The 21,119-nt window shown below is 50.4% G+C and overlaps 1 protein-coding gene across 1 annotated transcript in view; it reads right to left on the bottom strand.

Annotated features, from left to right (window-relative positions):
* The window catches only part of LOC140399426 (serine/threonine-protein kinase WNK3-like), a 178,118-nt gene that overhangs the window by 152,979 nt on the left and 4,020 nt on the right, over positions 1 to 21,119 (bottom strand). The window contains 1 exon segment of the mRNA XM_072489004.1: positions 14,467 to 15,244. Within this exon segment, the coding sequence (XP_072345105.1) occupies positions 14,467 to 14,979 (513 nt within the window). The 5' untranslated portion in view covers positions 14,980 to 15,244.

Below are 21,119 nucleotides of genomic sequence, written 5' to 3'. Positions count from 1 at the left end.
TTTCTCCTCATCTCAGTTTTAAGTGGCCCGCCCCATATCCTGAAATTGCGACCCCTTGTAACCCTAACGCACTCCCCACCCCCAGCCAGAGGAACCAACATCCCTGCATCCAGTCTGTCCAGCCCTGTCAACATTTTACACATTTCAATGAGATTCCCTATTATTCATCTCAACCTGAGTGAATACAGGCCTAGTCAACCCAACTCCCATTTGACTCAACTGAATGTGCCTCCTCCGCTGGCGCGGTGCCCCCTCAGCGCTAACCCTCCGCCGGTGCGGTGCCCCCTCAGCACTAACACTCCGCTGGCACGGTGCCCCCCAGCACTAACCCTCCGCCGACACGCTCCCAAAGTCCTGATATTCAGAGAGCACGCCGATCACTCAAATCTAGGCTGGCCTCCCAATGTCAGTGCTAAGTGCTGCAAGGACAGCAGTGCACAAATCTCTGGTTTGTGTTTCAAACCCACAACCTTCTGACTCCTAGGCGTGAGTTCTAGGCATTCACCCACCACTGACACACATTGCTTCATTGCAATCGCCATTCACTCTCCTCAGCTCCAGTAGAAGCAAGCCCAGTCTGTCTTGCCTTTCCTCGTAAGACAACCCACTCATTCCAGGTATCAATCTAGGAAACCTCCTCCAATGGATTTACATGCTTCCTTAAATAAGGAGACTAAAACTGCACACTGTATTTGAGATGTGGTCTCAACAATGTCTTGTACAACTGAATTCTTTTCTAATCAAACTGTTGAGCATGTGACTTACCATTTCTTTTTTTTTTAAACTTTAGAGTACCCAATTCATTTTTTTCCAATTAAGTGCCAATTTTAGCGTGGCCAATCCACCTACTCTGCGCATCTTTGGGTTGTGGGGATGAAACCAATGCAAACACGGGGAGAATGTACAAGCCTCCACACGGACGGTGACCCAGAATCGAACCTGGGATCCTCGGCGTCGTGAGGCTTACCATTTAACCCATTACAATGACGCTGTTAGCCCATGGCACAGTGGGGGGGGTCACCCCTCTGTTGACAGTGCTCCCTCAGCATTGCACTGGAGGTCTGGCCTGGATTCGGGACCTTGGGCAGGGAGCAGAGGCATGACCCACTACCCACCAACTCCGGGGTTTGGGGGGGGGGGGGGGGCAGAAAGTCAAAATACTCTGCGAGCTGTGGCTAAACTGGTGAAATTTTACAACTGACTAAAGCAGCCAGTATAGTTACATTTACAGTACTCGAGGGAACGGTCCCAGACTTTTAATTTAAAAATTAATTAAAACACTTTCAGAATGGATTAGATAAGATGCTCTCCCCAGTTACTGTAATCTTGGCAGGAGTATGCACCAGACAAGAAAGCCTTGTGACTCAGACAGGCTTAGGAGTTGAAAGGGAAATAAATGTCAGGGGTGATGAGCAGCACTGACAGAATTCAATTCAAATCTCTCGACAGATTTCGACTGATCTGCTCTGCATTTTCTACAGACGATGCCACAAGCAGGCCATTCGGCCCAACTGCTCCATGTCAGCTAGCGCTCCACAGAGGGACACCCCTCGCCCTCCAACCCTGCTCCACATAACTCAATTGACATATCATTAAATAGGAGAGAGAGAGTGAGAGAGAGTGAGGTGTCCACTTCAGAAAAGCAGGCAGGTATACCCCACGAGGGGTCATTGGGCTCCTGCCCCAGTATGATTGTTTTTTTTGGAGTCTTGAGATAAGAGACACAAAGGCCAGTTGTGGTTCCCCCTACTACCTCCTTACCTTTTTTAGAAAGCTTTTTACTGGCATTTCCCATATTTCTAAACAGTTGTATAAATACACATCACATTTTTCTCACCCACGCTAATTTCCTTTATTATACAGCGGTTTTGTTTGTCCTACGTTTAACTGACCCTATGTGCATTTTGTTGCCGTCTGGATCGGTCTATGAGACACCTCCAAATAAAACACTCCCTCCGCAAAGAGACAGTAGGGTACCCCGGGGCCCCAGAAACCACTTCTGGTCCGGTGCGCTCTGTGCACCACTTTGAGCTGCATTAGGCTTAGCCTTGCGCAGGAAGAGGTGGAGTTCACCCTGCTCAACGCTTCACTCCAGAGTCCCCATCCTACCTCTGTAACCAGTTTGTCCTCCCATTTTTGTCTGGTCTCGTCCAGTGGAGTCCAGGCTCTGTCCAGTAGCTGTCCGTATATTTTCCAACATAGCCCCCGCCTTCTCATTACTTGTGCCCATCAGGTCCTCTAGTAGTGTGGTGTCTGGGGCCCCGGGGTACCCTACTGGCTCTTTGCGGAGGAAGTGTTTTCTTTGGAGGTGTCTCATTTCCTGTCCTTTTGCTCGCCTCCACTTCCTCGTCAATTCATTACCTCCTTACCTGGGCTTAGCCAAATCAGCAGAGATCGGAAATTAGATGAGGGATCTTTCTGAGCCAGTGCCAGGACTGTACATGCTGTGCTTATCCTAGTCTCAGGCACGCAACTGGTCAGATTCAACTACAAAAGCCAGAACCCACAGTTCATATCAAGCAACGTCCTCCCTGTTCTCGGTATCCAGCCCTTTATATATATTTATGCACAGGTGCACGCACACAGTCTAAAAGGCTTCTCTCCCAAACTCAATATCAAACATCGAGAACCGGCCTGGCAGAGAGGTGGCCCCCCACCTTCAGACTGGCGTCTTGTTTGGTTTCCTCAGTCCTCTGTTTCCGACACATCCTTGGGTCCTTTCAGCTCCACCAGCACAATTTTACCCTTCAGCACAGCCTCTGTTCTTGGTGCTGCTGTCCTGCCCCAGGCGAGCTGAGGGGTTGTTGCCACCATTAGCCTTCTACCCCATACTTCCTCAAGTTTATTCAATGCACTGACACTCATTCACCTCGGCCATGTCCTAGGGGAGCGAGTCCCGCATTCTCCCCACTCACTGGGTACTCCCCGCCGAGTTGCGGTCGTCTTATATTAATCGTCCTCGTTCTGGCCTGCCGAATTATCCTGGAGAGGAGTTCCAGCCGGTTCAGACTTTCCTGATGAGGTAGAACCACCCAAGCTCTGGATGTGATACTCACAGTTCTGCGGGATCTTTTTTGTGACATATTCCCCTCCTGCCTGCTGGGACCTCCAATCCGATTCTGCTCAGTCTGATAGTTTCCCGAACCCTCCACGGAGCTTGGAGAAGGATCATTCCACCTTCCTGGCAGCACTTAACTGCTCACAGTCGAACACAAGTGTTTTAAAAATTCTGTCACGGTATATGGGTGACACTGGCTGGGCTAGCATTTATTGCCCATCCCTAATTGTCCTCGAGGTGGTGGGGGTGGGCACGGGAGCAATAGGTCAGAAGGTGAGAGCATTGAGGGAGAACTAGGGAATAGGGACAGTGTGGCTCTGAGGCAGAGCAGACGGGGAGAAGTTGCTGAACACAGCGGGTCTGGTGGCCTGAAGTGCATATGTTTTAATGCAAGGAGCATTACGGGTAAGGCAGGTGAACTTAGAGCTTGGATTACTACTTGGAACTATGATGTTGTTGCCATTACAGAGACCTGGTTGAGGGAAGGGCAGGATTGGCAGCTAAACGTTCCAGGATTTAGATGTTTCAGGCGGGATAGAGGGGGATGTAAAAGGGGAGGCGGAGTTGCGCTACTTGTTCGGGAGAATATCACAGCTATACTGCGAGAGGACACCTCAGAGGGCAGTGAGGCTATATGGGTAGAGATCAGGAATAAGAAGGGTGCAGTCACAATGTTGGGGGTATACTACAGGCCTCCCAACAGCCAGCGGGAGATAGAGGAGCAGATAGATAGACAGATTTTGGAAAAGAGTAAAAACAACAGGGTTGTGGTGATGGGAGACTTCAACTTCCCCAATATTGACTGGGACTCACTTAGTGCCAGGGGCTTAGACGGGGCGGAGTTTGTAAGGAGCATCCAGGAGGGCTTCTTAAAACAATATGTAAACAGTCCAACTAGGGAAGGGGCGGTACTGGACCTGGTATTGGGGAATGAGCCCGGCCAGGTGGTAGATGTTTCAGTAGGGGAGCATTTCGGTAACAGTGACCACAATTCAGTAAGTTTTAAAGTACTGGTGGACAAGGATAAGAGTGGTCCGAGGATGAATGTGCTAAATTGGGGGAAGGCTAATTATAACAATATTAGGCGGGAACTGAAGAACATAGATTGGGGGCGGATGTTTGAGGGCAAATCAACATCTGACATGTGGGAGGCTTTCAAGTGTCAGCTGAAAGGAATACAGGACAGGCATGTTCCTGTGAGGAAGAAAGATAAATACGGCAATTTTCGGGAACCTTGGATGACGAGTGATATTGTAGGCCTCGTCAAAAAGAAAAAGGAGGCATTTGTCAGGGCTAAAAGGCTGGGAACAGACGAAGCCTGTGTGGCATATAAGGAAAGTAGGAAGGAACTTAAGCAAGGAGTCAGGAGGGCTAGAAGGGGTCATGAAAAGTCATTGGCAAATAGGGTTAAGGAAAATCCCAAGGCTTTTTACACGTACATAAAAAGCAAGAGGGTAGCCAGGGAAAGGGTTGGCCCACTGAAGGATAGGCAAGGGAATCTATGTGTGGAGCCAGAGGAAATGGGCGAGGTACTAAATGAATACTTTGCATCAGTATTCACCAAAGAGAAGGAACTGGTAGATGTTGAGTCTGGAGAAGGGGGTGTAGATAGCCTGGGTCACATTGTGATCCAAAAAGACGAGGTGTTGGGTGTCTTAAAAAATATTAAGGTAGATAAGTCCCCAGGGCCTGATAGGATCTACCCCAGAATACTGAAGGAGGCTGGAGAGGAAATTACTGAGGCCTTGACAGAAATCTTTGGATCCTCTCTGTCTTCAGGTGATGTCCCGGAGAACTGGAGAATAGCCAATGTTGTTCCTCTGTTTAAGAAGGGTAGCAAGGATAATCCCGGGAACTACAGGCCGGTGAGCCTTACTTCAGTGGTAGGGAAATTACTGGAGAGAATTCTTCGAGACAGGATCTACTCCCATTTGGAAGCAAATGGACGTATTAGTGAGAGGCAGCACGGTTTTGTGAAGGGGAGGTCGTGTCTCACTAACTTGATAGAGTTTTTCGAGGAGGTCACTAAGATGATTGATGCAGGTAGGGCAGTAGATGTTGTCTATATGGACTTCAGTAAGGCCTTTGACAAGGTCCCTCATGGTAGACTAGTACAAAAGGTGAAGTCACACGGGATCAGGGGTGAACTGGCAAGGTGGATACAGAACTGGCTAGGCCATAGAAGGCAGAGGGTAGCAATGGAGGGATGCTTTTCTAATTGGAGGGCTGTGACCAGTGGTGTTCCACAGGGATCAGTGCTGGGACCTTTGCTCTTTGAAGTATATATAAATGATTTGGAGGAAAATGTAACTGGTCTGATTAGTAAGTTTGCAGATGACACAAAGGTTGGTGGAATTGCGGATAGCGATGAGGACTGTCTGAGGATACAGCAGGATTTAGATTGTTTGGAGACTTGGGCGGAGAGATGGCAGATGGAGTTTAATCCGGACAAATGTGAGGTAATGCATTTTGGAAGGGCTAATGCAGGTAGGGAATATACAGTGAATGGTAGAACCCTCAAGAGTATTGAAAGTCAAAGAGATCTAGGAGTACAGGTCCACAGGTCATTGAAAGGGGCAACACAGGTGGAGAAGGTAGTCAAGAAGGCATACGGCATGCTTGCCTTCATTGGCCGGGGCATTGAGTATAAGAATTGGCAAGTCATGTTGCAGCTGTATAGAACCTTAGTTAGGCCACACTTGGAGTATAGTGTTCAATTCTGGTCGCCACACTACCAGAAGGATGTGGAGGCTTTAGAGAGGGTGCAGAAGAGATTTACCAGAATGTTGCCTGGTATGGAGGGCATAAGCTATGAGGAGCGATTGAATAAACTCGGTTTGTTCTCACTGGAACGAAGGAGGTTGAGGGGCGACCTGATAGAGGTATACAAAATTATGAGGGGCATAGACAGAGTGGATAGTCAGAGGCTTTTCCCCAGGGTAGAGGGGTCAATTACTAGGGGGCATAGGTTTAAGGTGAGAGGGGCAAGGTTTAGAGTAGATGTACGAGGCAAGTTTTTTACGCAGAGGGTAGTGGGTGCCTGGAACTCACTACCGGAGGAGGTAGTGGAAGCAGGGACGATAGGGACATTTAAGGGGCATCTTGACAAATATATGAATAGGATGGGAATAGAAGGATATGGACCCAGGAAGTGTAGAAGATTGTAGTTTAGTCGGGCAGTATGGTCGGCACGGGCTTGGAGGGCCGAAGGGCCTGTTCCTGTGCTGTACATTTCTTTGTTCTTTGTTTGTTCTCAAATCGCTGCAGTCTGTAGGTACACCCACACTGCTGTTAAGGAGGGAGTTCCTGGATTTTGACCCAGCGATGGTGAAGGAACAGTCGATATATTTGCAAGTCAGGATAGTGAGTGACTCAGAGGGGAACCTCCAGGTGGGAGGGGGTTCCCCATCCATCTGCTGCCCTTGTCCTTCTAGGGTTGTGAGTTTGAAAGGTGCTGCCCAAGGAGCCTTGGCGAGTTACTGCAGTTTATTTTGTAGAGGGTACACACGGCTGCTACTGTATGTCGGTGGGCGGAGGGAGTAGAGGTTCTCCCCAGGAGGGAGAAAGAAAGAGAACACGTGGGATGGTGCAGGGAATAGAAATGTCACATCACGGGTGAAGTTGGGAGTTAAAGCCTACAAGCGACGGTCAGGGGAGAAGATGCTACCGAAACGCAGAGAGGGCGCAGGCTGCATGTGGCACTCAGTCTAGAGCTGCACTTGCAGAACAGGCACCGGAATGAGTTATCAGAGGGGACCCGGCACATGTGGAGCCTATACCACGGAGTGCCTTGAAGAGGAAAACTCGAGGATGCCAGCAGGTGGAATCTTCATTTAATTGACAGGCAGAATATCGTGCACCCCACGGTAACCATCAACAAAGTCAACAGCCAAAGAACAATACAGCACAGGATCAGGCCCTTCGGCCTCCAAGGCTGCGCCGACCATGATGCGCCGACCATGATGCCTGTCTGAACTAAAATCCCCCTACCCTTCCGGGGACGTTGACAATTTTGACAGCTGCAAAGGGCTGGAAGAACCCTTCCTTACTTTTCCACCAGTAAAGCCCCTTCCAGCTAGACCGAACTGCACTGTAATTCCCCCTTCCCTCGAGGTTGTAGGGTATTTGATAATCGATCCAGCTTTGATTTCAGCCTGCTCTGTGATAAGGTCAGGCAGCCAAACTCTGCTCGACGGGTCACTGCAAAGAAATCACTTCAAACAACATTCCCCACAGCAACGTGAAAGCTTGGAAAGTCTCGACACCGCCAAAGACACTATTTATGCAGTACTCCACCAAAGAGGCTGCTTAGACTGACCAACCAATTGGAGAATAAAGTCAGTTCGTGGAACCAGTCACACTCAGCTGCCTCAAAGATTCATGGTCAGATCCTGGCACCTTCCTGTTATACTCAGCTATCAAGTCCAAAAGCCACAAACCAAAATAGCACACTTGGGTTTCACCCACCCCAGGACTGGTTTAAGTATAACAGACAATCATGGCGCCAGCTTACAGGGTAGGCCTCGTCTCTCTCTCTCTCTCTCCCTCAGCTCAGTGCACAGGGCAGGAGATTTGGAGGAGATTTCAGGAAAAACATTCACCCATAGGGTGGTTGAAATCTGGAATTCACTGCCTGTCAGGGTGGTAAAGGCGAGAACCCGTGTATTAATGAAGAAGCGTTTAGATGAGTGCCTGAAAGACCAGAGCCTACAAGGCTATGGCCAAGTGCTGGAAAATGGGATTAGAATAGATAGGTGTTCGAAGGTCAGCGCAGGCGAGATGAGCCGAAGGGCCTCTTTCGTTAACATATAGAGCTCCACGGCTGGTTTTGTTGGAGATAGTGTCTCCTTCTGGGATTCCTCAGTTGCAGTGAGGCCAATCAGCCTCAGTTTTGTGAATGGGCATCTTGGAGATCTATCAGCAATTCCTCCCTCATATTCCACCTTGCAATAGCGTGACATTATCGATGATGCCTGTGGAATTCCACTCGCTCCTCTCACTGAATTCTCAACATTCAGATTCAGAAGGTGTGGTGCAAACGGCAGGTAGGGCTCGAGATAGATCTGGGTGGGTGGGTGGGGGAGGGGGGTTCAGCTGAGGGCAGGAGAAGGAGTGATTCCCCATCAACAGAGTGGGGCCAGCCTGTCACTCAACTCATGCGCGGCTCATCATCCAAGGAAGATACAGCAGGAGGAGAGTTGGCCCATCGTGACTGTGCCAGCTTTTTGAAAGAGTGATTCAATTACTCCTACCGCCACACCGTTGGAGGGTCAGTGCCGAGGGAGCGCCGCACTGTCAGACGGTCAGTGCAGAGGTAGCATCGCACGGTCAGACAGTCAATGCCAAGGGAGCGCTGCACCGGAGAGTCAGTACTGAGGGAGTGCCGCACTGTCGGAGGGTCAGTACTGAGGGAGCGCCGCACTGTCGGAGGGTCAGTACTGAGGGAGCGCAGCACTGTCAGAGGGTCAGTACTGAGGGAGCGCAGCACTGTCAGAGGGTCAGTGCAGAGGGTGCGCAGCACTGTCAGAGGGTCAGTACTGAGGGAGTGCTGCACTGGCAGAGGGTCAGTGCTGAGGGAGTGCTGCACTGTCAGAGGGTCAGTACTGAGGGAGTGCCGCACTGTCAGAGGGTCAGTACTGAGGGAGTGCCGCACTGTCAGAGGGTCAGTACTGAGGGAGTGCTGCACTGTCAGAGGATCAGTACTGAGGGAGTGCTGCATTGTCAGGGTCAGTACTGAGGGAGTGCCGCACTGTCAGAGGGTCAGTACTGAGGGAGTGCCGTACTGTCAGAGGGTCAGTGCTGAGGGAGTGTTGCACTGTAGGAGGGTCAGTGCTGAGGGAGTGTTGCACGGTCGGAGGGTCAGTGCTGAGGGAGCGCCACACTGTCAGAGGGTCAGTGCTGAGGGAGTGCTGCACTGTCAGAGGGTCAGTGCTGAGGGAGTGCCGCACTGTCAGAGGGTCAGTGCTGAAGGAGTGCCGCACTGTCGGAGGGTCAGTGCTTAGGGAGCGCCGTATTGTCGGAAGGTCAGTACTGAGGGAGCGCCGCACTGTTGGAGGGTCAGTGCTTAGGGAGTGCTGCACTGTCGGAGGGTCAGTGCTTCGGGAGCGCCGTACTGTCGGACGGTCAGTACTGAGGGAGTGTCACACTGTCAGCGGGTCAGTGCTCAGGTTACAATAGGGAAAGATCCATGCTGGAAATGGAATTTGCGTTTTAATTGATTTTCAGGTTGCTAGTTTTTTTTAATTGCCTGATCGTAATGGACAGAACATCCAATTCTCCTCATGCAGCCACACAAACTCAAAACTTGTGCAAGCAGATTGGCACACTCCAGGCAAAAGGAGTGATAACCCTTCGTAGGGAGTGAACAGAATGGGGAAGCCAAACACTGCAGATGTCTGAAAGGAAACTGAAAAGAAAAGCACAACATTTTGGAGGACGGAACGGAGATCAACTTTAGCAGAGTCACAAGGCGCGTGGACTCTTAGTTTCTCTCTCCACAGATACGCCTGAACTGCAATAGTGAGCAGGTTCTGCCTTTGAGTTGACCTACATGGGTCAACATCAGGAGCAAGAGTAGGCTATTCGGCCTCTTGGCAATCATGGCTGATTTTCTACCTTAGCGCCATCTACCCAGCACGAGCTCCATATGCCAATGTGTTGAAACCGATCAATTTAGGTCTCGAACATCCTCCATAATGGAGGCAACGCATCCCTCTGGGGAAAGGATTCTGAACATTCACCACCGCTGAGTGTAGAAATTCCTCCTCACCTCAGTCCTGGATGGCCTGCCCTGTATTCTAAGGCCGTGTCTCCCTCCCAAGATGTGCAGGTTAGGTGGATTGGCCATGCTAAATGGCCCCTTAGTGTCCAAAGATGTGCAGATTCGGATACGAGGATAGACTGGGGTGGACAGGGGAATGGACATGGGTGGAGTGCTCTTTCAGAGGGTCGGTGCAGACTCGATGGGTTAAATGGCTGCCTTCTGCACTGTAGAGTTCCTATGATACCCCTCGAGCCCTGTCAGACGTTTGTGTGCTTCAGTGAGATTGTCTCCCATTCTTCAAAATACAGGCCCAATCTCCTCGTTCTCTCCTCATGACAGCCCCTCCCACCATCCCAGGGACCAACCTCCGCTGCATTCTTTCCGTGATCAGCAAGTCCTCCCTTAGGTACGGAGACCAAAGCTACACACACTCCCAAAGGTGTGGTCTCACCAAGGCGGCATACAACTGTGGTTGTCCCCCTCTCGAACAGGTATACCCCTTTGGATACTGTCGGGGGGGATAGCCTATCAGGGGAAAACAGCAGCAGCCAGAGCAGTGGCACCACGGCTGGCTCTGATGTTCAGAAGGGAGGGTCAAAGCGCAGAAGAGTAATAGTTATAGGGGACTCTATAGTCAGGGGAACAGATAGGCGCTTCTGTGGACGTGAAAGAGACTCCAGGATGGTATGTTGCCTCCCTGGTGCCAGGGTCCAGGATGTCTCCGAACGGGTAGAGGGAATCCTGAAGGGGGAGGGCAAACAGGTAGAGGTCGTTGTACATATTGGTACTAACGACATAGGCAGGAAGAGGCATGAGGTCCTGCAGCAGGAGTTCAGGGAGCTAGGCAGAAAGTTAAAAGACAGGACCTCGAGGGTTGTAATCTCGGGATTACTCCCTGTGCCACGTGCCAGTGAGGCTAGAAATAGGAAGATAGAGCAGACAAACACGTGGCTAAACAGCTGGTGTAGGAGGGAGGGTTTCGGTTATCTGGACCACTGGGAGCTCTTCCGGGGCAGGTGTGACCTGTATAAGATGGACGGGTTGCATCTAAACCGGAGAGGCATAAATATCCTGGCCGCGAGATTTGCTAGTGTCACACGGGAGGGTTTAAACTAGTATGGCAGGGGGGTGGGCACGGGAGCAATAGGTCAGAAGATGAGAGCGTTGAGGGAGAACTAGGGAATATGGACAGTGTGGCTCTGAGGCAGAGCAGACGGGGAGAAGTTGCTGAACACAGCGGGTCTGGTGGCCTGAAGTGCATATGTTTTAATGCAAGGAGCATTACGGGTAAGGCAGATGAACTTAGAGCTTGGATTAGTACTTGGAACTATGATGTTGTTGCCATTACAGAGACCTGGTTGAGGGAAGGGCAGGATTGGCAGCTAAACGTTCCAGGATTTAGATGTTTCAGGCGGGATAGAGGGGGATGTAAAAGGGGAGGCGGAGTTGCGCTACTTGTTCAGGAGAGTATCACAGCTATACAGCGAGAGGACACCTCAGAGGGCAGTGAGGCTATATGGGTAGAGATCAGGAATAAGAAGGGTGCAGTCACAATGTTGGGGGTATACTACAGGCCTCCCAACAGCCAGCGGGAGATAGAGGAGCAGATAGGTAGACAGATTTTGGAAAAGAGTAAAAACAACAGGGTTGTGGTGATGGGAGACTTCAACTTCCCCAATATTGACTGGGACTCACTTAGTGCCAGGGGCTTAGACGGGGCAGAGTTTGTAAGGAGCATCCAGGAGGGCTTCTTAAAACAATATGTAAACAGTCCAACTAGGGAAGGGGCGGTACTGGACCTGGTATTGGGGAATGAGCCCGGCCAGGTGGTAGATGTTTCAGTAGGGGAGCATTTCGGTAACAGTGACCACAATTCAGTAAGTTTTAAAGTACTGGTGGACAAGGATAAGAGTGGTCCGAGGATGAATGTGCTAAATTGGGGGAAGGCTAATTATAACAATATTAGGCGGGACCTGAAGAACATAGATTGGGGGCGGATGTTTGAGGGCAAATCAACATCTGACATGTGGGAGGCTTTCAAGTGTCAGTTGAAAGGAATACAGGACAGGCATGTTCCTGTGAGGAAGAAAGATAAATACGGCAATTTTCGGGAACCTTGGATGACGAATGATATTGTAGGCCTCGTCAAAAAGAAAAAGGAGGCATTTGTCAGGGCTAAAAGGCTGGGAACAGACGAAGCCTGTGTGGCATATAAGGAAAGTAGGAAGGAACTTAAGCAAGGAGTCAGGAGGGCTAGAAGGGGTCATGAAAAGTCATTGGCAAATAGGGTTAAGGAAAATCCCAAGGCTTTTTACACTTACATAAAAAGCAAGAGGGTAGCCAGGGAAAGGGTTGGCCCACTGAAGGATAGGCAAGGGAATCTATGTGTGGAGCCAGAGGAAATGGGCGAGGTACTAAATGAATACTTTGCATCAGTATTCACCAAAGAGAAGGAATTGGTAGATGTTGAGTCTGGAGAAGGGGGTGTAGATAGCCTGGGTCACATTGTGATCCAAAAAGACGAGGTGTTGGGTGTCTTAAAAAATATTAAGGTAGATAAGTCCCCAGGGCCGGATGGGATCTACCCCAGAATACTGAAGGAGGCTGGAGAGGAAATTGCTGAGGCCTTGACAGAAATCTTTGGATCCTCGCTGTCTTCAGGGGATGTCCCGGAGGACTGGAGAATAGCCAATGTTGTTCCTCTGTTTAAGAAGGGTGGCAGGGATAATCCCGGGAACTACAGGCCGGTGAGCCTTACTTCAGTGGTAGGGAAATTACTGGAGAGAATTCTTCGAGACAGGATCTACTCCCATTTGGAAGCAAATGGACGTATTAGTGAGAGGCAGCACGGTTTTGTGAAGGGGAGGTCGTGTCTCACTAACTTGATCGAGTTTTTCGAGGAGGTCACTAAGATGATTGATGCAGGTAGGGCAGTAGATGTTGTCTATATGGACTTCAGTAAGGCCTTTGACAAGGTCCCTCATGGTAGACTAGTACAAAAGGTGAAGTCACACGGGATCAGGGGTGAACTGGCAAGGTGGATACAGAACTGGCTAGGCCATAGAAGGCAGAGGGTAGCAATGGAGGGATGCTTTTCTAATTGGAGGGCTGTGACCAGTGGTGTTCCACAGGGATCAGTGCTGGGACCTTTGCTCTTTGTAGTATATATAAATGATTTGGAGGAAAATGTAACTGGTCTGATTAGTAAGTTTGCAGACGACACAAAGGTTGGTGGAATTGCGGATAGCGATGAGGACTGTCTGAGGATACAGCAGGATTTAGATTGTCTGGAGACTTGGGCGGAGAGATGGCAGATGGAGTTTAACCTGGACAAATGTGAGGTAATGCATTTTGGAAGGGCTAATGCAGGTAGGGAATATACAGTGAATGGTAGAACCCTCAAGAGTATTGAAAGTCAAAGAGATCTAGGAGTACAGGTCCACAGATCACTGAAAGGGGCTACACAGGTGGAGAAGGTAGTCAAGAAGGCATACGGCATGCTTGCCTTCATTGGCCGGGGCATTGAGTATAAGAATTGGCAAGTCATGTTGCAGCTGTATAGAACCTTAGTTAGGCCACACTTGGAGTATAGTGTTCAATTCTGGTCGCCACACTACCAGAAGGATGTGGAGGCTTTAGAGAGGGTGCAGAAGAGATTTACCAGAATGTTGCCTGGTATGGAGGGCATAAGCTACGAGGAGCGATTGAATAAACTCGGTTTGTTCTCACTGGAACGAAGGAGGTTGAGGGGCGACCTGATAGAGGTATACAAAATTATGAGGGGCATAGACAGAGTGGATAGTCAGAGGCTTTTCCCCAGGGTAGAGGGGTCAATTACTAGGGGGCATAGGTTTAAGGTGAGAGGGGCAAAGTTTAGAGTAGATGTACGAGGCAAGTTTTTTACGCAGAGGGTAGTGGGTGCCTGGAACTCACTACCGGAGGAGGTAGTGGAGGCAGGGACGATAGGGACATTTAAGGGGCATCTTGACAAATATATGAATAGGATGGGAATAGAAGGATACGGACCCAGGAAGTGTAGAAGATTGTAGTTTAGTCGGGCAGTATGGTCGGCACGGGCTTGGAGGGCCGAAGGGCCTGTTCCTGTGCTGTACATTTCTTTGTTCTTTGTTTGTTCTTTGTACAGTGAAGCTTCCTTGCTCCCCTACTCAATTCCCCTCGGGAACGAAGGCCAACATGTCATTGGCGTCAAGAGAGATAAAACGCACATTGCTGTGAGCAACAGCGAACCAACTGAAGGACAAACAAACCATTGCTTTCGAGCGAATGACTTTCACACCATCGGGGTGTCCCAGGGGTTGGAATAAAAACTAGTGGGCCACCTGTGAGATCATGGGAAATAGGAGGAATGAGGCGCCCCTGGAGCCTGCTTCCCCCATTCAATGAGATCAAGCCCCCCCACCCCGCTCACAAGGTGGAAAGCATCCTCTACAGCAGCCAGCCTGCCCTGGGAATCTTACATGCCCATCCCGACCTCAACTGGGACCAGCTTCCTGAAAGACTGAGATTTAGATACGGGCTATTCCTGTGCCATGACAGTACTGCACAGCCTGTTCTACTTTTTCCAAGACAAGGTCAGCGTACATCAGTGAGGGGCAAACAGAAAACACAGAAACGGTACACTAACCTGCAGTTCGCACCAAGCAACTTCCACCCAGGTCTCAGTATCCAGCCCTTTGTACACAGTCTTGAAGGCCCCTCGCCCAAGCTCAATGTCAAACTTCAAGAACCGGCCTCCCGGAGAGGTGGCAACTGCCTTCATTTCAGCCTCCTCCTCGTTCTCTTTCTCGGTCCTCTCCCTCGCCGTATCTCTCGGGCCTTCCTGGGCTGCCCTGGGTGTCCCGGGCTCGCTCCTGCCCTCCGGCGCGCTGGGGCAGACTTGGCTCTCGGCACCGGGCTGCCTGGCAGCCAGCTCCCGGTCGACCACCTCCACGCTGCGCCGCACAAAGCGGTGGTTCTCGGCGCTCTTGCCCGGCCTCAGGAGGGACGGAGGGCTGCCGTCGCCGGGCTTCTCCGCCTTGCCGGGCGCCGCCATCGAGCTGGGCTCGTTGCCGGCTGAGCTCTGGCCAGAGCTGGAGGGCACCCTGCCCAGTTTGCTGGAATCCCCCGGGCCGGCTGGCTCTCCTGGGTCCGTGGCCATCTTGCAAGTGTGAGTTTTCTTTTAATTTTGATTTGGGGGGGGGGGGGGTGGAAACAATAAAAGAAACCTTCCCACTCTTTCTCTCTCGCTCTCTCTTTCGTCAGATCAGCCAACCTTCCAAACACTGCATTTAGCTTAGGACATGGCGACTGGATGGTTCCCTCTGCACTTTCTAAGCAGGCATCTCGGCGAGCGGGGAGAATCGTGAAGAATCCTTCCTCTTCACTTTTTAATCATCCAACAGGCAGTTATAGGACACGAAATGCTGTGTTTAAAAGAGAAAGAAAATACATTAGAGGGAAAAGGTGACAGGAAATGGAAACGCGCCTTACTTAGCAACTCTTTCGATAGAGAAGCATTAAAGCAGAAAACTCTCCAATGAGCATTTAAAGAGCATTGACTAATCTAGCCTTCCTTCAGTCATCCCGCCGGCTGACTCGATCAGGACATCATTGGCTTTGCAAGAAAGTTATTTAAAGTTTGTCAGCCTCTGTCAGCCCTGCCGCTCCCTCTCTCTCACATCAGGTATTATTTTTCTCCTCTCCTGAAGGGGCAGGTAGCTGATGAACAGGAAACAGTGGACACTGCACGTACTCGACATGCACACAGACACACACCCGAGCAATCAGTCTTAACTTGTGACAGCAGTGATCTCAGAGAAAGAAGGGCACCACCGCCTCACTCATTCCTGGAATGTTTGGGGCACCGGCATTGCACGGAAATCCCCACCACCAGGAGTTTGTAACTGTGACCATTCCGGTCTCTACAAATCAACACCACATTAGGTGCCTTCGCTTCCCCCACCGCACTCAAAAGAAACTGGAGTTTTGTTGTTGCTTGCCACTGTTGATCTTTCTATGCCACACTCTCATCCCACCGGGACTGTTCAAGAATTCGCTTTGAAATGAACAACAAGCAAGACGCGAGCAACAAAGGGGCTCAGTGGACCGGAGCTACGAGCCTCCCCGCCACCAGAGCCAGTGTTCAGGTTTGAAAAGGAACCTGGGCCTGGCCGAACACAGCAGATTTCAACAACGTGCTGGAAGATCTTGGCCAGGGTGACTTCTGTGGAGGGAAATCGCTTCTAATAAGGGATGGGGGCGCGGGGTGCAAAGAGAACCACATCGCAATTCTCTGGTCCCTCCTGAACTGAAGCCTCAAGAACCCGCTCAGCATTTTCGTGGCAGCTTCCACACGGCCAGGAGTTGACCATTCGGCCTCCTCGGACCTGCTACCTGCTCTGCGCCATACAATAAGATCACAGGCTGATCAAATTGCAACCTCAACCCCATATTCCTGCTTACCTCTCTCTCCCCCCCCCCCCCCCCCTCCAATAACCTTTCACCCCCTCCACAAGTCAATAGAAGATTACAGCGCAGTACAGGCCTTTTGGCCCTCGATGAGGATCTATCCACCTCTGCATTAAAAATAATGATGTGGAGATGCCGGCGTTGGACTGGGGTGAGCACAGTAAGAAGTCTTACAACACCAGGTTAAAGTCCAACAGGTTTGTTTCAAACACTAGCTTTCGGTGCGCTGCTCCTTAGAAGTTTGAAACAAACCTGTTGGACTTTAACCTGGTGTTGTAAGACTTCTTTCTGTGCATTTAAAATAGTCAAAGATCTGCTTCCACAGCCTGCAGAGGAAGAGTTCCAGAGACTCACCATTCTCTGAAGGATAATAATTTCTCCTGATCTACATTTCAAATAGGCGACACCTTATTTTTAAACAGTGACCAACCCCCCCCAAAGAGTTCTAGATTCTCCCACAAGAGGATCCGCCCCGTCGATACCCCCACCTGGGGAGGTGGTGGAAGCACTTACGATACCGACATTCATAGAATTATAGAATTTACAGTGCAGAAGGAGGCCATTCGGCCCATCGAGTCTACACCGGCTCTTGGAAAGAGCACCCTACGCAAGCCCACCCACCCCCCCTCCCCCCCACCCACCCTATCCCCATAACCCAGTAACCCCACCAAACACTAAGGGCAATTTTGGACACTAAGGGCAATTTATCATGGCCAATGCACCTAACCTGCACATCTTTGGATTGAGAGAGGAAAGTGGAGCACCCGGAGGAAACCCACGCGCACACGGGGAGAATGTGCAGACTCCGCACAGACAGTGACTCAAGCTGGGAATCAAACCTGGTACCTTGGAGCGGTGAAGCAATTGTGCTAACCACTATGCTACCGTGCTGCCCTTATCCATCTTATTCAAGAGTCATCTTGATGAATACATGAATAGGGTGGGAACAGAGTGATACGGACCCCGGAAGTTTAGATTTTAGTTTCGACAGGCAACATGACCGGTACAGGCTTGGAGGGCCGAAGGGCCTGTTCCTGTGCTTTACTGTTCTTTGTTGACACCCCCGCCGAATCTTAAAGGTTTGAGTCAGGTTTCAGGAGCTCCATTATTTGGTTTGCCGTCTAAATTTTTAGCCGACAGTTATATTTATTTTCACCTACAAGCATTATAATCTCTTCAAATTAATTTCACACATTCCAAATTTTAAAAACACTTTTCTGCTATCCTGACAGTATTTTAAGATCAACCCAGGCAACAGGCAGAAGCAGAGACAGGTAAGGGAATAAATATAGTCTTATTGCTAAGTACTAAAATTAACACATTCTCAACAGAGGTAATGGCTAAATGACTGACTCCAGACGTGAGAGGTTTGTCACGATTTGAACAGCAAGCGGTTTACTTCTTGACATTTCAGAGAATTACACGTCTGCGGGGAAACAACAGCAGGAAATTCATTCCGTTTTACACAGCCTAACTATAAATTAGAGCAAAGGAGATCCGTTCAGCCCTTTGAATCTGTGCTTCCCAAGTGTTCTGACAGGCAGGCTCGCTCGCTCTCTCGCCACTCTCTTCTCATTCCCTGTCCTTTCCCCAAATCCCTTGTCCCTGTTTGGACAGATGCTGGCTTTCAGTGAGAAATTCCAACAACCCTGGGCATAGGGAGGACAGCCCCAAGTTAGACACCCACCCCCTCCCCGAATGGGGAGGAGCGACTCGGTCGGGTGGTGGCGGGAAGGCAGGGATGACGGCATGACATCCCTTCTGACATAGGGGCTTGACCTCTGACCCATCACCGCGACCAGAGTCATGACATCCCTACCAGCCTGACACTGAGACAGGCCTCCTGGACAGGCCAACAACCCCATTTCAGCGAGACTGGGGTGGGGTGGTGAGGGAGACATCAGACCTCGCTTGGAGGTCGCAAGGCGATGGCTACAATTGAGAATATTGTGACCATAACCTGGTTGGAGGTGGTGTGAGATTGGGGGGTGGTTTGGTGGAAAGGGGCAACAGATGGGCGGCACGGTGGCTAGGACTGTTGCCTCACAGCGCCAGGACCTGGGTTCAGTTCCGACCTTGGGTGACAGTGTGGAGTTTGCACTTTCTCCTTGTGGCTGCGTGGGTTTCCTCCGGGTGCTCTGGTTTCTTCCCACAGTCCAAAGATGTGCAGGTTAGATGGGTTGGCCGTGCGAAATTGCCCCTTAGTGTCCAAAGGTTAGGTGGGGTTACAGGGAGAGGGCAGGATAGTGAGCCGAGGTGGGGTGCTCCTCTTTCGGAGGTTGGTGCAGACGCGGTGGGCCAAATGGCCTCCTTCTGCACTATGAGTAAAAGTTAAGTGGCCATAGTCCCAGATGACCACAGGCTTCTTTCCCCTTTGACTGGTCGTGATTTAACCTGAGGATCGCCACACCTCAGTCGAGTGGCAAGTTTGGGAAGGTGAGCCAGTACGGGAATTGAACCCTTGCTGTTGGCCTTGCTCTGCATCACAAACCAGCCGTCTGGCCAACTGAGCTAAACCAACTCCCACCAGCTTCCTTCTGTACTGCAGGGATGTTATGGTGGTATGAAAGTGGCCCAAGAGAAAAAGGAAGAGAAGTTGAAGGATTAGTGGGTCAAATGACAGCAAGGGAGAGCGAGAGAGAGAAAACAGTTTACAGCTTTGTTACATACCCATGGACATGAACGAAGCATGAACCAGTGCTCCAAACCCACATGACTAATTTCCTTTGCTCAACAGGCTGGTTGTCTCGCAATAATCAGTAACACTCCGTCAGCACGGTGGCCCTTAAACTTCTTAACTACACCCCTTAGGCATCATTGGTCAAACAGTACCCAATCGAAAGCCAGCAGCCAACATCAAAGCGACACCTCTCAGGGCTCAGCACCTTTGTGCAGGAACCTACAGCCCAGTTTGAGATTTCTGGTGCTGCAATCTGTGCCTCGAGGAGCCTGGTAAGCCACCCTCGTCTGGAGACAGGACCAGAAAATAAGTGGCCACCTCCTTTTGGTCAAATAAGCAATAACCTGGCAGTGCATGGCTCACAGGCACCGCAATTAGCTAAGGAGGTATTGAGCCAAACAATTTTTTTTTAAAAAGTGATTAAGCAGATCAGCATTTCCAAAGGTGGGAGACATGAATCAACGTAACAATTACACCGGCACAATTTCTGAACAGATCCCAGTGCTCCCAGGCAGTTTAATAATTCTATCTTGAGAGCCAAATATCTGTAGGTACCTCACACGCCAGGGCATGCGGCTTTCAACTTTAAAACGAAAGGGCTCCCAAGTAGAGGCGGGGAGCTTGAATTATCTCTGGCTGAGAGGTCCTGGTGCTCTCGAAGCCTGGAGCAAGTGACCTCAGCAACAAGTCCCCGCTTGACTTGAGGCGAAGCAGGGCATGGCCAACCCGGTTGCCAGAGAACCCAGGGAGCAAACCCGGCTCTGGCTCCACGGAGTCTAGTTTCCATCCCCCTCAAACATAACCTTTCAAAGAGCTTGCAGGTGTAGGTTGGGCAGAATGGCTTGCTTCTGTTGCTGCCTGTTCCCATGGTTCTATGGACATGGCCAGATTGGGTAGGAGGGCAGTCTCAGCTTCCTCCCCAAAAGCAGTACCACGCGTCATATTTTGTCCCTAGAGGGGGGGGGGGGGGGGGCATTGTCAGAAGTCGGCATAGCACGATCCAACACGGGCATAGCAGTCTCCTCAAAATGCCACTTTTTCTGAGATGGGTGCAAGATCAGAGGGGCATCGGAGTGCACATTCACAAAGACTGAAAGGAAGCAGGGCAAGTTGTTACGGCAGTTAAAAAAGTGAACAGGCTCCTTGACTTTGCGAATGAAAAAAAAGACACGAGGAGGCTATGCAATAACCATTCCTCAAATCACTGGTTGGGTCTTGGCTTGATTCTGGTGACGCTGAAGAAGGTTAGCTGACAAGGTTATGGGGGTGGACTGACAAGTGGGGCTAAACTGAAGGGCTCATTCACATTGCTGGCACAGATAGGACACAGTACGAAGTCTTACAACACCAGGTTAAAGTCCAACAGGTTTGTTTCGATGTCACTAGCTTTCGGAGCGCTGCTCCTTCCTCAGGTGAATGAAGAGGTATGTTCCAGAAACACATATACAGACAAATTCAAAGATGCCAAACAATGCTTGGAATGCGACCATTAGCAGGTGATTAAATCTTTACAGATCCAGAGATGGGGTGACCCCAGGTTAAAGAGGTGTGAATTGCATCAAGCCAGGACAGTTGGTAGGATTTCGCAGGCCAGATGGTGGGGGATGAATGTAATGCGACATGAATCCCAGGTCCCGGTTGAGGCCACATCACAGATAGGACAGGCAGAATGGTCTCCTTCAGGTGCGGCAAGAAACTAACAACGTCAGTGCTCAATGTGTTGCATGGCTCCCACCTCAACACTAGTTGGGGGAAAGAGAGGGGACACCACTGGAGGGTAAGACAGAAAGCATATTCCATGGGTAGGACAGGAAGCATATTCCATACCGTAGGTGGGCCTCTCCTTGCACCAACTCTAGCTGATATTGGGGCGGGGGAGGTACTGGAATCAGGTGTTGCATGAAAGCAGGGCCAGACTCGGCCGAGATGCCCGCCATGGTGAATCATCCTGCTGTCATATCCTGCCTGATCTACGGAATGGAGAGCTTGCGCAAGGTATCCAGAGAGTAACGAGATGCGGACTTTAGTGTGGGGTGGGAGGGAAAGAAAAATAAGAGACACCCCAGAGGGAATTACAAATGCAGAATCCAGAACAGAATGTGCTCTCACTTAAAAACAAAAGCCTTTGTGACACCACGCCAACTTGCGTT

The sequence above is a fragment of the Scyliorhinus torazame genome, chromosome 22 (genome assembly GCF_047496885.1).
Source record: "Scyliorhinus torazame isolate Kashiwa2021f chromosome 22, sScyTor2.1, whole genome shotgun sequence".
NCBI classification, from domain to species: domain Eukaryota; kingdom Metazoa; phylum Chordata; class Chondrichthyes; order Carcharhiniformes; family Scyliorhinidae; genus Scyliorhinus; species Scyliorhinus torazame.
This window is presented reverse-complemented; position numbering and strand designations above follow the sequence as displayed.